Source organism: Diplotaxodon limnothrissa, linkage group LG7 (genome assembly GCF_057381915.1).
Source record: "Diplotaxodon limnothrissa isolate DT_005_m linkage group LG7, D_limnothrissa_male_GT1.1, whole genome shotgun sequence".
Lineage (NCBI taxonomy): Eukaryota > Metazoa > Chordata > Actinopteri > Cichliformes > Cichlidae > Diplotaxodon > Diplotaxodon limnothrissa.
The window spans coordinates 16,458,220-16,480,451 of record NC_140602.1 but is presented as its reverse complement, the minus strand read 5'-3'; the positions used below and the strand labels follow the sequence as shown (position 1 = coordinate 16,480,451).

Genomic DNA, 22,232 nt, shown 5'->3' with positions numbered 1-22,232 from the left:
AGTTACAGCATCGTAAAGGTCTGTGGTTAGCCCGCCAGCAGCAAGTAGAAGGTCGCTTGCCTTTAGGGAGTGGAGGAACCAGCCTTGAGCAACTTGAACCACAACTCAGCGCAGCAGCCGAAAACATGGCATTCCTTAGACTACCTTAAACTGCCCTGCCGACTGCTTCCCCACACATCGGTTACAGTAATTTGACAAACAGTGGGCGACGCTGCAGTGAAAACCCTCAAACTAAAACATATGTGCTACAAACGAATTGCAGTGCTCTTTGAACTACAAGTGGAGTGGAAGACAACATAATGAAAAAATCACTGCTGTCTTCATGTTATGGTGTTTGTTTCTTAAAGTTATAATTGTAACAGATCAACAAAAAGAAAAAGGAGTGATAAACACACACACACACACAAAGAGAATTGATGAAGCATGCAATTCCGTCATGCTCACATCCACACTGTTTTTATGACGTGTAAAAAGCAACAAAGGATGACACAGAAGACTGAGGGGATTTCTCTCTGTAGAGGCTATTGGGCAGCCATCGTGTCTGCTTCCTACCACAGCTTTGACCACACCAACCACTGGACATCCCAAGGCAGCGAGTAAAAACACTAACCTCTGTGTCCACAGCTCCCTGACTTTGTCTATTTAGTCCACTTTACATCTTTTTTAAAACCATTGATTCCTTCTTTGTCTCTCTCTTAGGATCTCTTTGTTTTGCTCTTCACCTCCAACAACACAAACACAGCCAAAAACAAAAAGAAATCTTCTCTCACGCTTCATCTTAAGCTGCCGTTTCAGTCTTTCAGTGATTTAGTAGCGATCTTCTCGCTACAGTGGTTTCATTCTCCCTGTGCTATAGTTCATGCTAGTTGCTGGACTGATACATCTGCCAACCACATGTTCCCCCCAGCCAGCCAACACTTCACTTCAGCTGAACAGTTGGACTGTGTGTGTGCTCTTGAGTGAAAGTTGGTGGTATTTCTATTGAACGTGTGCATACGCATGTTGCAGTCCATTGTGTAACTGTGTCCCCCACGTGGCTTCATTCAGAGGGATTAGAGCCCCACCTTATCCTGCTCATAAACACCATGTTCATAAAACTCCCTGGTGGAGTTGCGTGACCCTCTTGCGCTCAAAGGCACATTTATATTTGTCACAACACTGGACATGAAGAGGCATCACACTGTATTATTGTTCCACTGCATTATCTTCAAAGCATTTTGGGAAAACGCTGGCTCTCTGTTAAGTCACCAAGTTTCCATGAGCTTATTAATAAAGGACGTTCTCTTTAGGAGAATGTCTTCAGCCCTTCCAACGCTGAGCAGCCTTCAACGGCTAAGTGGACCACCATGTTCTGCAAAGTTTCTATCACTCGATCATAAAAAAAATCCCAGTGTACCTCAAAAATGCGCAGAAAAATTAATCGAAGGGAAAATAAAACCATAAATCTATTAAATCGTCATTCAGAATCTCCTCTATGACAAGACTGCTTTTGCATGTGCCTGCTGCTCCATGGAGTCCTGAATCCCACAGTGGGAGGGGTGGCTGGAGAATTAGAGCAGAGAGACAAAGTGCAGAAAGCTCTTCAGCTGAGGACCAAATGTCTAACTGGCACTGCGAAACCCAGACAGATTACACATGCTGTAACGGAAGACTTTGTAGACTTACTTAAACACACATCTTACAGAAAGTCACCGTTCCACAAGCTGCTGCCTATCAGGGTAGGCGTATCCTTAAAACTTTTCAAGTAATTAGAGTGAAGCTAAGGTGACGCAATCCGTGCTTGGATGCCTCCCCAGTAAACAGAGCTGCCAAGAGTGAAGAACTGCCCTGGCCAGAGTGAAGTCAAAGTCTGAAGAACAGTGGAGTTAGTCAGGATAAGGGAGCCCACTGCGCAGCAGTTCTGGGACACTAGCCCTGTTCTCTAAGGAGTTCTTTATAGCTGTTCCACTGCACCAAAAGAGCCCCCATCCGTGCACACAAGGGCTCCATCCGCAAATACTTCATCTGAGTCTACAAATCTTGGTTGTGTGTCCAAAAAAGAGTTGCACTTAATGCATTTCAGTTGCATGCTTACAGTGTAATTCGATTACAGTTGTCAAAAGTGTAAAGACTTATAAGTTTAGCTTTAATCTTTTAAGGATAAAGAGAGATTCAATTTGTATCATTAGAGCAGAGCATGCAGACAATGCAAAGGAAAGGCGGACAAAGAATAAGATAAGTTGTTTGCAAACTTCATCCAGTTTAATAGCAACATCTACCACCTAAACTGTTGCTATATTTGCATCTCTGGATAAAAAAAATTGTAAATCAGCCCGTCCACTGGGCCTTTACTCCAACATTTGGCAAGCTGGCCTGGTGATCACTTGTTATTTTAAGTTTAATCTTTTAGAAAGCTCTACATTTGCTGCTTTGCTCTTCATATCTATCTCATATTCAGTTTTTTTTTTGTTCTCTCAAACATCAATGAAAACCCATCTGACCGAACCCTTGATCACATCATCCTGACTCCTCATCCATCACGACCTGTCATAACCAGAGAAGGGAAGTGGCCTTATGCTGAGTCTGGGAACGGATGTGGATCACTGAGCTGGATCGTAATACTCCGTGGTCCCAGCAGACACTTCTCGGGGTATCTGAGGGTTTGCTAGTACTAAAAAGCATAATAAAAAAAACAGCTTGTATTGGCAAAAGAAACAAGACTCACCAAAGCCAAAAGCAGCTGGAGCAGGAATGGGAGCCGACTGGACTGGTGTTGAGGTGTAGAGGCCAGTCACCAGGAGACCATCGAAGGATACACTGGTGGAGATGGTTACTGAAGAGAGAGAGAAAAAAGGAACATGCTTACTGCTGGTGAAGCTGAGAGTTACTCCCAGAAACATTTTAAATATAATGCATCCAGCTGTTATTTGTTTCACCACCCCTGTATTAACACCTCAAATGAATACAGGAAGATGAACTGTGAACGCCGATTAGGTGTCAGAGATCGCAATTACTAAGTTGCATTTACGCTTCATTTGCAGGCTAAGCAGATAATTAGCAGGCGTGATGTACGTGTGTGGACAGGATGTTTGGAAGTATGTAGAGCAGCTCACTAACGTCCTGCTGCTAATCACATCAGGTGTTAGCACATGGAAAGGTAAACTGGCCATTAAATGGGATGCCAACAAGACCAAACACCCTGCAGGAGGAGAGGAGAGTGCATGGAGGTGTTAAAGCAAAATCTAGAAGGTCACTTGCACACATATATATATATTCAGACAGAAGTAGAAGCATTATTAAAACATGTGCTAAACCAGGGTATGAGTTACTTTAAAGGTTGCTGAACCAGAAAACAGCAGAATATCCCCACCTCACCTTTTACAGAGAAAAATGGTGGCAGAATGTAATCTACCTCATCCTCAACAAATCACAGTGCTTTAATCAAAGCCTGTCGTATTGACAACCATATTAGAACAGACTGATGAGCTAATTGGCTGTAACCCTGATAGCTTTGCTAAGCCTTTATTCTTCCCAGCCCACCACAAACAGCCACAGATCAGAAAACTCCCGGGAGTGTGTTATCCAGCTGAACACATCTACAGCTCAGTGTATCCCGCAGCACGTTAACTATTGATCCACCCGGTAAACAAGGGCCCTGAGTGATGGGACCACAGAGTCAGCTGCATCACTGGAGGAAGAGGGCTCAGTCACTGGACTGTTTCCAGCCAGACAGAACAGAGTACAAGGAACAGCCCGTGGCTCAAAGGAGGAACACACACACCCCACCAAAAAAAAAAACAAAAACAGAAGACAAAACCATTTTACACATCAGGGAATAAAATCCTTTGCGGCTGAGAAAGATGAAGGCATTGTTGTTTCCTGACCCTGGAATCCCCCTGCTTATGGAGGAAAACTGAATGGGAAAATGAGGCGACACCCACAGCGAGACTGTGTTTTAGTAAGAATAGCAGCAGTTGGGTCTCAGGGTGTTCATTCTTCTGGGTTTGGTGCGTTACACTGTGGAATTCTGGGCAGAGCTGACTCCTGTGTGGCCCCGTCTGCCTGCCTGGCTGTCTGACTGGGCGACTCCATTAACATGTCCTCGCACAAGACGCTTGTGCGTGTGTCTCTGAATGTGTGTGTTCGCCGCATGTCTGTGTATGTCGGACGTGTTACACCCTGTCTTAGGAGCAGAGTTCAGTCCATCTCTTCCCTCCCTTTCTCTCCTCCATATCAAACCCTCAATAATTCATCCCACAACACTCCTTACTGTATCCGGACGTTTCCTCCTTTGTTTTTCTGTCGTAACTTTTGCACAGGGATCCAGCACTCCACAAGGAGTATATACAGGGTTTACTAATAGTATACACACTGTACATACAACTTCTCTCTGCTCCATTACAGTATATAACAGTCGGTTTTGTACTTTTTTATGTTGCTCTGATGATTTCTCTGAGAAACATCCACTCAAGTAACAGGATCTAAAGCTCATTTCAAGGACTTCCACTTTTTTTTCCAGCTGCTGGCATCTCCTCACAGATAGGCTTTTAGTTCCAGTTCTGTGACACACTGTTTCTCAACTTGTCGCAATTTAAATGTAATGAGTGAGCCTAATTTGGGTTGAAAGGGTTAATGTTATGAAAGGCCTATTTTAAAGCAAACCATGCAGGTAACTAAGTATTTTGTCATGGTCCCCTTGGTCTGCTTTTTGAGTCGCTTTACACTTTTTTAAATTTAGTTTGTTTTTCTAGTGCTTGAGGTTTTTAATTATCGTTAACTTGAGTTTTTGTTTCCTGTTTTGATTTCTTTATTATTCCAGCATACAGTGAGTCTTTGTTCTTGTTACTGTAGACAGCGTGTTTTGGTTCATGTTCTGTTTTTTATTCGTTGTCGTTATTTTAGTCGCCTCAGCTTTTCTTTCTCTGTTCCTTCTGTCTCATCTTTCTGTTACTGTTTCTGTGGCTGTTATTAAGATCTAGTGTCAGTCTTATCTCTGTGTGTAGCGTCTCGTCTCTGGATTACTTCCTGTTTTACTTTGACGGTTAGTTATCCTTCATGTCCTGTGTTAGTTCCACTTCCTGTCTTCCCCCCCCCATTTGTTTTCAGCTGTGTCTCGCTCTCCACCTGTCTCAGTCCTCCATGTATATACACAGTTGTGTCTTACCTTTTGTCCCTTTTTGAAGTAACATATTTTCCAGAGGCTCTCTCTAATCCCAGCCCCAATTATTACTTTTGGACTTCTGTTTGTTTCTCTATGGTTTTGTAATTTGGGACTTAATAAAAGGTTTGTTGTTCTTGTTATCTAACTCTTGGTGCCTAAACATAACCAAATACTTTTTGCTGTCTAAACCTAATCAGAGAGTAAAAGCAAAAGTTAAAAAAATAAAAAGAGCGATAGACTGAAAACAAAACTAATTAGAGAGTGGAGGAAAAAACAAAGTGCAAAACAGACAGCTCACAAACCAGACACAAACCACCGTCTCCAGTGATTTAATTCACTGCCAATTCGCCAACCTCCAAATGAGGATTTTACCGCCCTATAAAGAAGGAAAATTACGTCTCAGCGTCCGCTGAAGCCATCGGACTGCACAGCTCTGCAACCCCAGCCGCATCTGATGGAAAGACTGTGATGCCCTGGGATGAGAACGCGCTCAAAATGATTGCGTTATTGACACTTCCTACATAGCAGTTCATATTATTAATTGTGTATGGAAGAGTAATTTTTTTATAGTCCCTGTCATCCACTCCACTTTGCAAACTTCTACAGCACAGTGTAAACAAGATATAAAAACACCAGTTACGCTTTATTTCTATTTCACACTTGATGACTGAGTGGTTTTTTCATGGTATCGAGATTTTGTTTATTTGTCTTGACCACATATCTGCATGAATGTGTATGTGTAGATACTGGTTTGTTTGTTTTATATGTCAGAAATAAATGTTATCATGGTCGCAAATATTAACCAGTCAAAAGGGAGAGCTGTCTGCAGTCCCTCCTGGTCAATATAAAAAGCCTTACACTTAAAATATAGACGATTGCTTTTTTTAAAATTTAATATTAGAAATGCTTGGTTGTCCACAAAAAGAAAAAAAAATAGCTGGCTCTAATAACACTCTGTGAGCAACAAGTAATTTCCTTTTGCTTGTCTGCTCTGAGCACTGCCAAATTCTATCAGCATGTACAGCGTGTACACGAAGCTGTATTTTGAGAAAGATACATATTTTGCTTGGCAACAGAAGCATTATCATATTCGCTCCATGTTGCTCAGTGCACCTCTAACACATCCCTATCTGCAGAATGCAAAGAAAAGGTCTTTCTTATTAAAAAAACAGAAAGAAAGAAAGCAAAAAGCAGTTATCATGTTCATACTATGCATAAATGTCCTCCTCATTTGTGCTATTTTTCTATCCCTCCACGAATACATTACCCATTCAACAAATCCGTTCCACTGTGTGGTTAAGACATGTTATCAGTCTTTACATTATGCAGTATTGATCCAAGGCCATGGCATGAAGCAGTATTTAATGGAGTAATGACTGAGTTTAATGGACTAAGTTGGACCAGGCTCAGTACGCACAAAACGCTCATTTCTGCACTTCCATTGACCTGCATCACCAAGGTTACGCACACTCCATTACTCTCCACAGACAACTTTACATGTGCTGCACAAATACAGCAAACAAAAGACTTTTTTCCCCCTGCCTTCATTGTGCCGTTTCTCTCTTTAGCCGCGCTTTACACCTTTCCTACAGCTTCACTCCCATTGAGGAATCGCTGTAAAAGAAAAATCCTCTTCCCTGCACTTTCCCCATCAACTCCTTTCTCATGCATTTTCTGCTCCCTCGCAGCAGTGTACCTCTGTTTGATGTAGAGCATGGGGTGGGGGAGAAAGAGTGGAGAGGAGGAAAAACAAGAACAGGGGTGAAGAAGGATGGAGAAAGAAGGGGTACTGGAGTGGCCCGTGGAGAGCAGCACTACCTGATCAATACAAATCCAGGATCTAAATTATTTAGAAAGGCCTCTAACAACCTTCTCTCACTCGCCTGTGGAATGCATCAGACAGATGAGCCAATCAGATCAGATCAGATCAGATCCAATCACCTGTGGGGCTGCTTCACTCACGAGCACACACACAGACACGCACACAGATCTAAAGGGAGGCCTTTGATGGTAGCCTTAACATTCTTGTCCATACTTCATTTCTGAGCAATGTTCACTTGGCCGAGGGGGATGAGAAGCCATGAGGCGGGCAAAAGAGGTGAAATTAATACCAACAGTCTCATTCAACACGTAGGCAGGTTCTGTGTTTTTGGGTATGTATTTTTCCATGTGCATTGTTTCCTCACATATGAACAAACCGAGTGTCAGGCTAGTGCTGTTCATGCAAACTTCTATATTGAACTTTAGGCTTTTTCCTGTAGTAAGGACTAATCTTTGGTTTACATGTCAAGTGCACACTTAAAAAAAAGAACAATACGTGTGTGTTAACTCTGTATTTGCTGTATCAATTTTGACTGCTAGCTTAGTAAATGGGGATAGGTCAGTAGATCTTTAGCATGCTTTAGCATGTGTCTGAGCAGTTTCTGCTGTGTGCATGTCCTCGCTCAATCCCGTGCAGGATACAGGAAAACCCTGCCTTAATGTTTTCTTCCGCTAAACCTTTGCTATTTAATGCTTTACAACAAGTTGGTATTTTACAGCATGTGGGCCGGCCGCTACTTGTTTTTTAGTGCTTCTGTTCTTAATTAAATTTTGGTTATGTGATTCTTGTTGTGTTTAGGAAAGAAGAAGAAGGTTTCTACAGACAAATGAGCTACTAAACATTAACAAGGCCTGCATACGTTGGTGAACCTTCATGTTTCAAATTTCAAGAGGCACACGCTAGGTCCAAGTGTCATGCCTGCAAGTGCTCTTGACTTAGATCTTGCAAAATCCTCATTACACTGTATGCATAGCACTCATACCCACATACAGATTCTCATATTTTATACTGGAACACACCACAGAGCACATCTCTTGGCCCTAAGCCAGTATGTAATATTGATGGTGCGATGTGGTATGCCTCATTATAGACACACACAACCGTGCTACCGCTCAACTATTGATGGGCCCAGGGCTTTCTTCACTTCCTGGGATCCACCAGGAGTAATGTTAGGGCACGAAGTATCAGAGCACCACACAACGCAACAAAATACACATCCTTTGCTGACAAGTCTCTCAGAGATCAAGTAGGCACACACACACACACACACACACACACACACACACACACACACACACACACACACACACACACACACACACACACACACAGAGAGAGAGAGAGAAAACACAAAGTGATGACTAACTGGTAATGTTAAACTAATCTTCTGTGACAATCTACTTTGCAAAAATATGTTCACGAAAAACTGCGAGTACATAAAAGAAAAGCCTACTTTTCATTTAAATGTATGCATGTGCTAAACACTACACTACTTGTTCTGTCTGAGCAAATCTTGGTTTGAATTTGTATGATTAATTTTTCAGCTAGGATTCTCGATGAGTTCTTGTAGCCAGCTGCTAACCAAGAACAACAGGGCTGCATTATCATATCGCCTGAGTGCATTACGCTCTCCTGAATCCTATAAAAGCATTCTCAACATGGGAACAACAAGGCACTGGAAGAAGACAGTGAATAGGTATTTACATTTTACAAGATACTACAGTATGGTTTTACACTAGTCCCAGAGGTGTGCTATTGCCTTTAGACATGACTGTAACGGTGCTAGACAAAGAACCTGTTTTTTTTCCCCTATATATAGTACAAACAGTGAGAGGAGAGCCATGAATGATAGAAGGTTTGGCCAATTCCTTGAGAAAAAAATGGGTGTATTAAGCTGTCAAACACAAACCAAATGCTCATATTGGAAATTCCAAACTAATGTGAATGGATCACTGTATGCTGGGTCAGCAATTACAACAGGGTCCAGAAAAATAGCACCCAGTGGCATTTTAAAAGCCATGGTAATGTCTCCTTATGGTGCAGCAAAGCATAATCGGTACTGTACTTGGCAACATGTGGCATGAGCTCATTCTTAGAAATAAAGAAAAAAAAAGCATGGGAAGGGATTAAACTAGAGCTGGACAGGAAGTCCTGGAGGTCTCAAAGAAGACCTGACTTACATCACGGACAAGTGTGTTTGCATTGAAGTGGCTATGTGGTTGGCATGGCCTGAACAGCTCCTTTCTGCTCTTTGTGTACAGACACACCCACCAGTCTTTAGCCTCACCCAATTTCACTTCACTTGCACAAGTCTCAAATAAACCTATTGAAAATACCTAAAATGGAAAGAAATGACTTTAGAAGGAGGTTCTGACAAAATCTGATACAGCTGCTCCCTTTTATGCCAGGGGCTGAAAGTACAGCTTAAAGAAGCAAGAGTCTGAAAAAGTCATTTTAGCAAGACATCAGAGTACAGACAGTGCAAGAGAATATATTATCAATGAAATTCCCTCCATCCCAGGAGGATGCCCTTTTTGTTTCCAAATGGATGGAGGTTTTCCTGGCAACGATCTGGATAAAGATAGCCGACCATCTGACCCATATCCCACTGGCAGACACACACGTGCCCCAGAGAGGACCAGGAAATGGAGGCCAGATCACAGGGAAGCTATAGTTCCATCTGTTTCCATGGCCATGCCAGTGTCGGGGTGCCACTTCACTCTGAGCTTCCTGAAATGGTTCAAACTGTCAGTCACCTGACCGTGACACCATGAAGGATAGGTTGCTGTTACCAATGACAATGAAGAAAGCAAAGATTGGAGCTTTAAATGGACAGCGTGTTCGTGGCCATCTGAATTACCCAAGTCTAAGTCTCTCCTTACAGCTTCAGAAGATTGTGTGGGAAGTGTGTTTCTGCACATATATGTGTCATGTGGCGTTCGAGTCAGGTTTTAGAGGCATCATTCCATTGCGTAACCTTCTGGCACCACCCTGGCCTGCTGGCACCGCCATCTGCTGCTGTGAAACACTAGATCACAGACAACCTATCAGCCACAGAGCTTCTACAGGTCTGCTTAACTACAACATGTATAACCTTTTCTGAAAAAAGGCTCAGAGAAAGCAGTTTTTCCTCTTGGGAGCAGGATACGTGTCCTTTCATGATCACTGCCAGAGATAACAGCCAATTTCTGTTCTCGATCCAGTTTCTTCTATTGAGGTTCTACTCTGTTTACCAAAGAGGGGAGCTGAAGCCTTTACTGCCCGCCTAACTTGGCTTCACCCCTGCAACAGCCGTGGAGAAAAAACAGGAGCGAAGAGGCAGTTCTGTCACAAGCATCCTGTTCCTCACACATAATCTGCCTCACAATCACACTTCATTGTGCAGCTCTCATACAATGCATACAATGTTCACTGTGAAAACATGAGCAGGTGTGTACGGGATCCACCAAAAGGATCCTCGGTAAATTATTTTACAATAATCGAAGGTTTTCACATTGTAATATTTATGTTTCTACTTTAGGGGCTTTTCCTTTGTTAAGTACCACTTCCACCATCTGTAAGTGTTTTATGTCCTTTTTATTCGTGGTGCTAAAATGCTTACACTGGACTTAGAAGGAATACACAACCCCAGTGGGAAGGCATGTCCACCAATCAGCGAGGCAAAATAAGTCATGACAGAAGAGACTTCATAGCTTAGACAACGCAAAGGCTGTTCTCTTTACCTGAGATTAGCTTTGATAGCACATCATCTCTCTGAGCTTTTAACATTATTCATTATTTCATTGTACAGAGGCCTCAAACTGCACGCAGATCCCGTATCATTACCCAGCTCTGCTTTGAGACTCATAATTGGTTTTGATAGGTTGCACTTCTGTTACCTGGTCTTCATCTTGTTAAGAAATTTTCATATGATGAGAAGCATGAGATAAGAAAGTGATTGTATGTACAAGGGGAAAAAAATGCAAGAAATAGCCTAATACAACTGTAACCTAAAGCAGCAGGCAAGTGTTATATAAATATAACTGCTAAAACAAAATCCAAAACATTCGCCATGAAGGGAATGTTGTTCAGCGTCAGATGCATAATTGGTGGTTGCTATAAAGGGTTATATTGTAATCGGGTTCAAGAACACCATGATTCTTTCCCTCTGTAGCGTGGTGGCTGCCAGGACTGGAGAGTGAGCTGTCCTTATGATCAACACCATGTGTTCTGTAGACAGAAAAAAGCTTCAGCTATCCAGGCCTGACAAGCAAAGCGTCTTCCGTCACTTGTCAAAGCCATCCTGAACATGCAAACGTGACATGAAAAGCCAAGGTGATCAAAATGCTAATCATGAAACTGACAAAATATAATCACATTAATGTTGGTAAAATGTTACAGAGGGAAGCTGCGACTGCATATGCCTTCCAGAGAGAAAATCCAAGGAATGCAGGAAAACATTAAAAGCTGAGTTAGCCTGAAAAGTTGGGTAAAACCCAAACCACAACTTCTTGCATATTGCTGAGACACACAACACACACTGACAAATCTGTACTGTAATATAATCCAAACTTGACTCTAAACTCATCAAAAAGACACCTGATCGTACAGTAATCTGCTTTCACAGCAACATACAAACAAATAGTAACCACAGACAAAAACACAGACCAAATCCAGACACTGGACATGCACAGCACTGTTGCATAACTCCCTTTCCATCTCACCTGCTCCACTGGGAGCTACCCTATAGGAAAAAAGGAAGGAGACAATGAGGGCCAAGCTGTGAACTGTTAGGCATAACGTCAATGACAGTTTTGATGTCCCAGTCAGGGACACCAGGTTGCTTTGTTTAACCCTTGTATGGTGTTCGGGTCTGTGAGACCCGTTTTCAGTTTTTTTCAAAAGAAAAATTAAACAATTAATTATTTTTTCAACCTGAAATTCATTGGCTTTGGCTTATTTTCTGTGAAGAACATAAATCCGAACAAATTTTCAATGGCCTCATACTGTACCTCCCCCCACACATTTACATTACATACAAGGTGTTCGGGTCCACTGGACCCAGGTCTAATAAAAGTGTTGAAAGTGTAGGTCCTGTGTTCCCACACTCTGTCTTCCTCCTTTCTGGTGCTGCTGATAGTGTTTTCTTCCCCTCCTGCTCCCGCACAAAGTTGCAACATTGTTGAAAATTCAACTATCAACACCGTCTGCTCTTACACCTCACACATTTTACCCTCTTTCTTGAGGGATCCAAATTTTATTTTCTCATACCCTGTCCCACACTGGCAAATTAGGGGCATAAATATTATAAATAAGACTTTGCCAGTGTGGTTCTTTATCACAACTGAACAAGATGGCAAAAGATGGCGAGGGCCATCCAATTGATTTTGGAAGAGAGAGGGGCTTTTTATAACATTTTATAAAAAAGAAAAAAAAGAAAAAAGAGAAGCACATTAATTCATAAATGTGATCTAACAAAGGTAAAGGGAAAAAATTAACCATGTTTGCTGTTCATATGGTTTGTAATTGGGATGAAGTAAACATCTGTTGAGTAATTTAACATAAAATTGTTTGATAGTGTTAATTTGGAAAGCCAAAACTCTAGCGGGTCCACCAGACCAATGAACACTGGCTGAGTAATAAAGATATGAACACCACACAAGGGTTAAAAGTTGTTTATCATATTTCCACAACTGGTTTATCTCCCACAAGGAGTGTAAACTAAACTGTTTCACAACTGAGTCATCTGTGCCAGGAAGGCATCTGTCAAAGCAAGGCCTTGAGACTTTAGCCCAACGTAGAGCAGGGATTTAGATGGGCATTTAAAATGACAGAGACTAAAACTAATGACTGAAACATTTATCTGTTTTGTTTGGCCTACCAAACTACAACTTTTTTTGACATGCCAGGAAAAAAAAGTAAAAATTATGAAGCACAAACTTTGTACTCTGTCCAGTCAATCAACCAACCAATGGTTGAAACACCAAACCTCACATCAAATGAAAGTTAAAGCATTTCAAAGGCTCTAAAATTTCCTACAGGCCTGCATATCCAAAACACTTCTGTCTTGCATCAATGCATCAATATAAGTGACAAGGTGTTAAATCCAAAGTAAGACAACAGAATTTGTAATGTATGTGTGTTTTGCACTCTTTGGTGTGAAGATGCTTAGATTTGGAAATCAGTATCTCAATCTTCATCATTAAGTGGAATCAATTACAAATGAAGAGAAAGAAAAAAAATACTTTCCTGGGTAATAATTTCCTGGGTTCAGTACAGATAGCGCTATAAACAATGTATGTGTCAGGACTACTGGAACATTTGAGACACATTTTTTCTAAACACAGAGTCTATGTGGCTTCTAAACCCCAAAACACGTTGCGCCAAAAATTAGTCCACCCCAAGGATCGGGTCTGATTTATACATCGGGGAAACCAAACAACCTCTGGCAAAGTTGATGGCACAACACAGAACAGCCACCTCGTCAGGCCAGGACTCTGCAGTCTATTTACACCTACAGGCCAGTGGACACTCTTTCAAGGATGAGGATATACACATCCTGGACAGGGAGGAACGCTGGTTTGAGCGAGGAGTCAAGGAGGCCATTTACGTGAAAAGGGAAAGACCATCTCTGAATCGAGGAGGGGGCCTAATGGGAACATATTTTGCAATCTTACAATGCTGTGATTGCAGCCATTCCCCAACTCTCTGTGAATGGTACTCATGGCCATTGATCAGTGGTCTTTGATCAGTGGTTGTTGATCAATGGTCATGAGAATTTGCATATTAATGATCAAGGAACTGACCTCACAGCCCATTGTTCCTTCAGTGGGCTGGTTTCAGTCATTGTACAAATGTACTGTTTATAAGGTTGTTGAAACCTGTAGTCGGCTGAGACTGAAGAAAACGCTACATCCAGATGAACAGAATCAACCTTTTGGGATGTACGCAAAGAGTCAGGTAGTGAAAAGTTTTATTTGAGAGATAGTGTGCTGTTGGAGACACACAACACAGACTTCACTTCACTTTCAAGGAGACAAATAGACAAAACCTTATAAACGCCAGTGTCTTGGAGCCGTCATGTTTTATTAAAATGAAATCACACTGCTTATATTGAATTATTTCCAACTGAGATGAAATAGCCTAAAAAGTGAATATTTTCATATTGTTTGTGAAAAAAAAAACTTTTTAAATAAAATCCTGCTGTTTAGTGTTTCCCTGAATTTACATCCTCATATTTCCAACATTACATATTCCAGACTCACTAGGGCTTATGAGATGAAAGAGAATAAGTAACACCAGGTGCACCTGCCCTCGTCTTAGCCATCCTCATGGGCTGACACATCAAACTGCAGTTTTTAAATCAGGCTATGAACGTGGACTTTTGAACAGTTTGAGCCTCATCAACAGAAAAAAACCACAATGTGCCCACTTCATGTTGAACTTCAGCTGTTATGACTTCCAAAAAGCAGGTCAGCTCTCTGTCCATGCAAAATTCATGGCTTTTAAAACTCAGAGTTTTTACACAATACAGTTATGTCTTCTAGGGAAAGCTCTTGACACAGAGTGATGGAAAGTAACAATGGGATATTTTATTAACCAAGGCCAGGATAAAAAATTATGTATTTTTATGTTTTTAATCTGATGCACAGAATTCGTCTACAATGGCTCTTTTTTTCCCACCTGTGCCTGTAATACACTAACCTAGCTTTTAATGCCTACTGCCCAGGAACATCTGGACATGGCTTTCTGAAAACACAGCTGTTCTGCTACTACTGCTACTGTACTACTACTGGATGCATGTGCACACAGGAGCTCAAAAACAGTATGTATACATCTGTGCTCCGATATGTGCACACAGGAGTAACTCACACACATGCTTAGTGTATTCTCGGCTAACAGCAGTCCCGACCATATTCCTACTATCACAGATTTAATAGCGCTAATATGAATAATGGAACTGTCATTTCACAGAGGTTCACTTTTCATCCCAGCTCTGTCACTACATCTTAGCGTCTTTTCCACACCCACTTTTCCTACGCCTTTCTGCTTACACAACATTTTCCTCTATTAATAACACTTGTTCTATGTATATACTTGGGAGATCGTGTTTATTTTTTAACTGTGAGTTATTTTGTAGATTATGCTTCTTTTATTCAGAACAGCAGTACATTACATAACCATATGCTTCGTCAACACGTCGGCTTATCCGTGATTTTTTTTATGGATCAAAACAGTTAAAACAGTTCATCAGATTTATAATGACTTTAACAGTCATCAAAAAGTGTCCTCTGAACCTACAGGTCTCTTCCTGAAAATATACAAGTGCACACAGCCAAAAGACAACATGATAGCTGTTATTCATCTGGCGAATATGAATTCCAATTGTCAAAGTCTTTCAAGAACTCAAAGACTTCCTGGCAGCTGGAAAGGAAGTGCCACGCTATTTTGCTCTCAGCTCCCTGCTCTTTCTTGGCGTGAAAGTTACAAATTATGGCCAGCTAAGTGAAAAAGTACTGACATCAGTCAAAGTCTGACACGCCTCTGTAGCTTTTGGGTATGAATGCTTGGTGGAAGGAGAGTGGCACGCTGGTGGGGAAGGGGCTTGCATAGAGCAGAGGGGATGATTGATTTCTAATTAACAAGCTGGTTGCCATAATGAAAGACTAGATGGTCTCTACTGGCAGCGGATCAATGGGGAGTGCTTCCTGTGACATCCAGTCTTAATCACACCAGCACAGCTTGCTAAGAATGCACTTATTGCTGAAAATTAATGCTTTCATACTCTCACCATCTCCCCTTTCTCATCCCCACCTCTTTTCTGTCTTAACTTCCACCTCAGACCTCTGCTTTCACTTGATAACAGGGATCACTCAATTACTATCGCTCTGCATGTGACAGTGACGTGCAAATAAGCTAATGTGTTGAGTCATTGACAAATGCGATGTCTGTGTTCAGACAAAGTGGAATGTGCTAAGCTGGTGCAATAGGTATCTGGTGTGTTTGCAACCATAAGTATTTCGGTTAAATACGGTATTATGAAAACAAGTCTAATATTCCAGTCTGCGGTAATTTAAAAGTGACAGTATGGCTCTGTTTCTGGACCTCCCTGCCCTTCCACACGGAAAGCTGGAGAGCAGTAGAGACACCGAGAACAGAACACAGGATCATGGACTAATAAACACTAATGAATGATTAAAATGACACTTTTTAAGTCAGATACAGCACGAAGGAAGGAGCTCTGCTAGGGGTGGGCTGCAAAGTGGCTTGCAGATACACAGCAAGTTCAAGCAGCTTAAAACAGCTTAGATAAAATGCTCTACATGAATTTTGCATACAAAAGTATTACCTGAACTACCAGCTCATGTGGACTGACACTGAGATCAGCTGGTCTGATTTTTGGGCCCTCCAAATAAAAAACACTATGCCACATTTCTGAGTCATGTCTTCTTTCCCTGTGGCTCCAAATCACCCCCAGCTAGCTACGATCCACTGAATGAGAGTCAGGAAAACAAGTATTTCCCTGGGATTTATTCTAACTAACACGTTATTTAAGTTAAACCTATTATGATTATTCCACTGAGTGAACACATACGATGTAAAAAAATAAATGTAATCTCGAGAAGGAGCTGTGGCTTCGGGAATGCTAAAGTTGTGTTTACCGCGAGTTCACACTTTCACTTTATTTATTTTTTTAAATGAAAAATACAAGGGTGAAAGAAACTGTGTCTTTTTATTGGATATTGTCAGTCTCCCTCGAGTGCAGCAAGTCTGGAAGGTGAGGTCTCACTTAATCTTTAGTTTAGACCTCTATCATTCTTGATTTCAGTTCCCGGTTCTCCCTGACAGGCAAGATACAATCAAACACCTGATCCACAGGGGTGTACGACACAGCTCAACTGGGTATTCCTTGGCAAAAAGAGACCTTGTTTTATCTTTTGAAAAAAATATGTCACTGGCTCATTGATATTCCATGTTTTACGGGCTTCTTATCTACTTGGACAGATTTTAAAGACATTCTTTTCTTAAGACTTCTTGAGTAAGTAATGACTAAAAGTGATCTTGGATTTCAGAAATGTAGCTGATGAACCACCAAAAGCAAAAATAGATGTTTGTTGTTGGGGTCCACAGGAAAAAGCTCTGAGGAAGTTTCAATTTTCCTGAGTCAGAACTCACACATGGCGTAATGGAGGCTGGAGGTTTGAGGTTGCATATTTGGGAACAGCGGGGAAATGGGAAGCATTTTCAAGGACGGAATATGTGCTTTTCGATGTGCCGATCTGTAATCTGTTTCTGCCAGCCTGCTGTGTTTTTCTGGGCAGAGTGGGATAGTCGTTTGAAGGAGGCTGATGCTGAATGGGTGGGGGGGAAGGGGCCAGGGCTGGGACTAATCCGCCTGTGCCACACGGCGTGTGCCCAGCACCCAGCCAGTTGCACCAAGCCGCCTCCTCTGTAGTGGGCCCATTGGAGCGCTACAAGTCCCTCTGAATGCTATCAGCACAGACGACACACTGCCCCCCAAGCAGGGATTACAGTTTTCTCAATGAAGCTGCCAGGAGGAGGGTCTAGAGCAAAAAGAGAAGTAGAAGAAAGAGGCGGAGGTGCACAGTGCTCCATCAGCAGCCTCCTTTCTCTTAAAGGAAGAGGCCATTGGCAAAACTGAGAGCAGTTGGTAAAGGATCCCAAGAGAACAACAGAAGGATTCATCACTTTTCTCATCCAGTTTTGAGCCACTTTGTACCCCTTGATGAGAATCACCAACACTGTTGTGAGGCAAAGTGGTAAGGGGGAGTTTGAATAGACACAGAGAACTCTTAATGCCACGTGTAGCCCTGTTATCTGAGACTTGAGAAGGAAATAACTTTGTAAATATATTTACAACCACATGTTAGTTGAAAGTGAACATCAAAGAGGCAGAGGAAAAGGGAAAACTGGAGTGTGCAATTATAAAATAATACAAATAATTTGAATAGACTGCAGAAGGGTGAGTCACTCATGTTTTCTATTAAAACAACTTGAGCAGTAAATACAATGCGGTTGATACTCTCCCTCCCTCAGGGTTTCGAGTATTTTGGCTATTTGAGTTGACGCTCTGTTTCTCATTATACTTTATCATAGAAACTGATACATGCAGCTGCCCCAGGAAGTATTTACGCAATTGAACTTCACTTCTAAGACACGAGATAATTGCATTCGACGACAACATGTGAAAGCAAATGGCATTTGTGTTAAAAAATGAACAACAACTGTGAATAAAAAACATTCTGCACAAAGAAGTTGTGCAAGAAGTTAAATGAGAATAAATAGAAATAAAACATACAAAGAGGGTAAAATGTTTTGTCATCCAATACCAATGCCACTAAAGGCAGAACGGAATTTCAGTCAATCAATCAGTTTGACTGGTTGACGTTCAGCTGAAACAGTTGCACTGAAAGTTTTCTCCATGTTTTTTTTCTCCACAGTATACAATAGGTGCTCGATGGAAATAAAAGACTTTAATTTTCTCCTCAGCAGGGGTATGCTGGAAACCCTTTCTGCAAAACCCCCCCCCCCAAAAACCCAAGTCTCTCACTTGAATAATTTTAAAAATGATTTAAATTTATATTCAAAAATCCCCAACGCACTTCAGAGTTTTTATGAATTCATCAGACTTTGACATTCCCTCTACATGTTACCAGATTTCTTTCCTTTACTTATTGTTCAAAGTTCTGTGTTTTTGCAAAGGTAGTTTTCCATTCCTTGAGCATGGTTTCCAAAATGGGACTTGTACCCAAAATGGGTGTAGACAGGGGATAAAGTGGGATTTGGTATATCGGAGAACCCCCATATTGGGTGTAGCAGTGCAGGGAAAAGAGTACATAAAAATAAGTCACATAATAACTTGCATTGTGAGTTACTGTAGATTTCTCTTTGTGCACAGGCTGTCATCAGCTGACCTGCTACTCTAATATTCACTGTTTTTTTGTGGATTAAAGGCTGATTTCCAAACCCTTGACCGTATAATGTTTGTATAAAAGGTAAATTAGGTGAGTGAAACTAATAAACATCATCCCATTAAATATTATATATAATAATAATTGCTACCTTTGATGTAACCATACTGAATCACAGTAAACCTGAAACACTGTTGCAAACTAACCTGAATATCCGGCAATAAACTGCCTGGTATTTTCTTTGAATAACACAAAATTATTATACTTCAGTTTGTGATGTTTCACAAAATGGAAGAACACAACTTCAGTAACGTGTGCTGTACACATCCAATATCCGACTTAAAACCTCGAAAATGAATGAGGACATTAAATAGAAGCTTCACATTTCCTCTTTATCAAATTTCACGTGTTGAGCAGTTACTTCTGAAAGCAAGCTCTCTCCCATCTCTCCACTCCTGTCTTACATCTTTCTCCATTTCTGACACTGTCACATTTTCATCTCCCCGGAAAGTACAACAGCTGCTGATTTAGCTGGCAAAAACGTTGCCCAGAAAGTTTGTGTGTTTGGTGATATTTAGAGCTGCTCGAAAATTACATGACATTTAATAAAAAAAAGAAAAAGAAAAAAAGCTGTACTCCATTTATGCTTGTTCCTCTTCTGTGGAGCTAGCTAGTTTCTTAAGTATCTAACTTTCCTCACATCTGCACCATGAACACAGGGATGAGATGAAAGAAAGGATGTGTTGAAGTTGTTAGGAGGCTGTGGGATGTCACTCTTGTCTTATTACTGAGTAAATATCTCCAAGACATAAAAAAAAAAACCCTAATTTGACAGTAACCAGCCTATCAGAGCTACAGGTTTATCAACTGAAGGTGCTGGAGCATCCGCTTTAAATCTTAGATGTAGGTCTAGCATGCTAGTTTGGGTGGCTTGGATGCTTGGAAGACATTTTGCTCTTTATTTACTGCTTAAGAATCAAACATTGAACATGTTTGATTCTTCCTCTGTGCTGTCAGAACCCACAAACCCTCTTGCTAAACAGATCTATGGAACTAAAATTGGCATGTTACTCAGTGCACAAACTTTTCTACTCCACATGAACTAGGAAAAATAAAGAAGACAGCATATCCGAAAAGGACTAGTATGCCAGCATTTTAAAAGAATCAACAATGACTTATATACATAAGACACCAAAAACTTCCAGATGAAATCAGAGCAAACACATGCAGAGAATTGTGAGCTGAAGCGACACGCTTTGTGTCAAAGCAAACATAAGAAATCAAGTTTACAAGTAACATGGATAAATAAACTTTTTGTGCAAATAGAGAAAGAGGGACGCTATTTTACGCAGTTTTAAAAATGAAGCTGCTCTGCTGCAAAATGTCTTTTGTACTTTTTTCTTTTCCTTTGTCCTAATTCTTACATTAAGAATAATGACAAATTAAACATGCCTGAATGCGTTTTTAAGCAAATAGCAATCGTGTTCACAAAGTACAGCCATTGTCTTCCCACACTGTGGCTTCCATTAGCTTTGTTTACTGCTAAATCCTGAGAAAGTCACCACCAAGAATGCTGCTAAAGTGCATCAAAGGTGGAAAAGCTCATAATGTCACTATAATTGATGTGGTTTACGTTGGCTGCAAAATGTGTGCCAGGAGTGGAACATGCTGGTATTTGTGCTTTCTAAAACAAAAACCCACACACTTCAGAAACAGACACATGGGAAATGCACTATTTGAGGACACGTTAGGACAACGGGAGTCTAGTTTCTGCACATCACATCTCGTATTATCAACATACAGACACTCCAAATCAGCCCCCCCTCTGCCTCCCAACAGACAAACATGCACTCTAGCATCCTGAAAATCCTTACAGCCACTCATCTGCCCACTCGTGAAAGTTAATGAAAACGCAACTCACATGTGCTTGTTAGGAGCTTTCTTGTTTTGGCTGGAAAATGAATCCGTTGAGGAAATTGAAAATAAAAGATGTAGCAGTTCTGTGCCGCTTGGCCAGATAAGACTGGCACAGGCGCGCACCTCTGCCTGGCAGGGATCCACTCACTGCCTTCAATTTTAGTTTTTCTACCACACCTGGCACCACGCTGGCATCATTCTGGCACCAGCCAGGCAACGGCTAACAATGTAACTGCTATCTAAGGAGATTTTCTGTGCTCTGATGCAGTAAATCAATTTTCCAGAAATGTAGCTTATAGGTGGCATCTGCGCCATCTCAACTATCACGGCTTGAATTTCTCTGCTGCAGCCTTTCATTGACTCTTTATGAGAAAAAAGAAAACAAAGGCGGCAACAGAGAAGTGTGTTTGTCGCTGCAAGTTTATTATTATTTCTGCAATGTCATGCGTTTGTACAGTATGTTATAATAGCTTAAGAACATTAATAAGGAAATATATTGGCATAGCAATTTAGCCCATGACAGCAGGAAAATACTAACTTATGTTGCGATGTCATTTTGTAACACCGCCACAGAGAATTGTAATAGTCCGCTGATCAGGACATTTGTGTTTAGCCAGCGGAACATCTGACCTGTCTCTATGTCATGATGGATCACCCACCAAGAGCTGAGTGCTGTGCACACAGCCAGGCGTGCATGTGTGACAAAGGGAAGATTCCCAATGAATATCCATTCTCATTTCTCGCCCATCTGCTCCTTGATATAAAGGAAACTGGCATAACTCAGAAAGCACAATGGTTTTTAAATGGTTCATCATTCAGTGTCCACAAAGACAGAACACCCAAACACACCCAAAAAAGCCCATACAAACAGTAATACACTTGACACACTTCTCTCTACCCACTGAAGTGACCTATTCAAACACAGCAGCAGGAGGCAGAGAGGCTGAAGGGCCGGGAAGCTAATGAATGCACGGGTTTGGACCACTTGAAAGTGCTTGTGCTGTCCGCATGTTGCTTTTTGCTCACAAGAGAGCCCTATTAAACCATTAGCCCCTCGCCCCTCACTTCTTTCCCCAGTCTTGCTCACGTTTACGCTGTTCCCAAAACTGCATAAAATCTAGGACAGTCTTTAAATGGTTTGCTGACCAAGGTTTCTTCAAGTTTTCTTAGTCTTGTGAAGTGACACATACAAAATATTACATGTAAGGGGAACAGAAATGTAAGGTGGACAGAAAAAAAAAGTTCTAATCTAATCTTCCCAGGAACAGAACTCTAAACAATGCAGCACTGACAAGAAGTGGTCAGAGGTCAGAAAGCAGACACTTAACAGTCCTCAGAGGTTAAGTACTGCAGAAGGTGCTGATGACATCCAAGCGGCTGCCATAGTCACAGCAGATTGATGTCATTTGGCCATTCAATCTGAAGCCGGCGCGTGCCTGTT

General features: G+C 41.4%; 1 protein-coding gene across 1 annotated transcript in view; it reads right to left on the bottom strand.

The window, feature by feature from the left end:
• reln (reelin) overlaps positions 1–22,232 on the bottom strand; it is a 100,085-nt gene that overhangs the window by 73,429 nt on the left and 4,424 nt on the right. Inside the window, exon 2 of the mRNA XM_085359345.1 lies at positions 2,705–2,812. Coding sequence (XP_085215471.1) covers positions 2,705–2,812 — 108 coding nt within the window. The remainder of the gene's footprint in view (positions 1–2,704; positions 2,813–22,232) is intronic.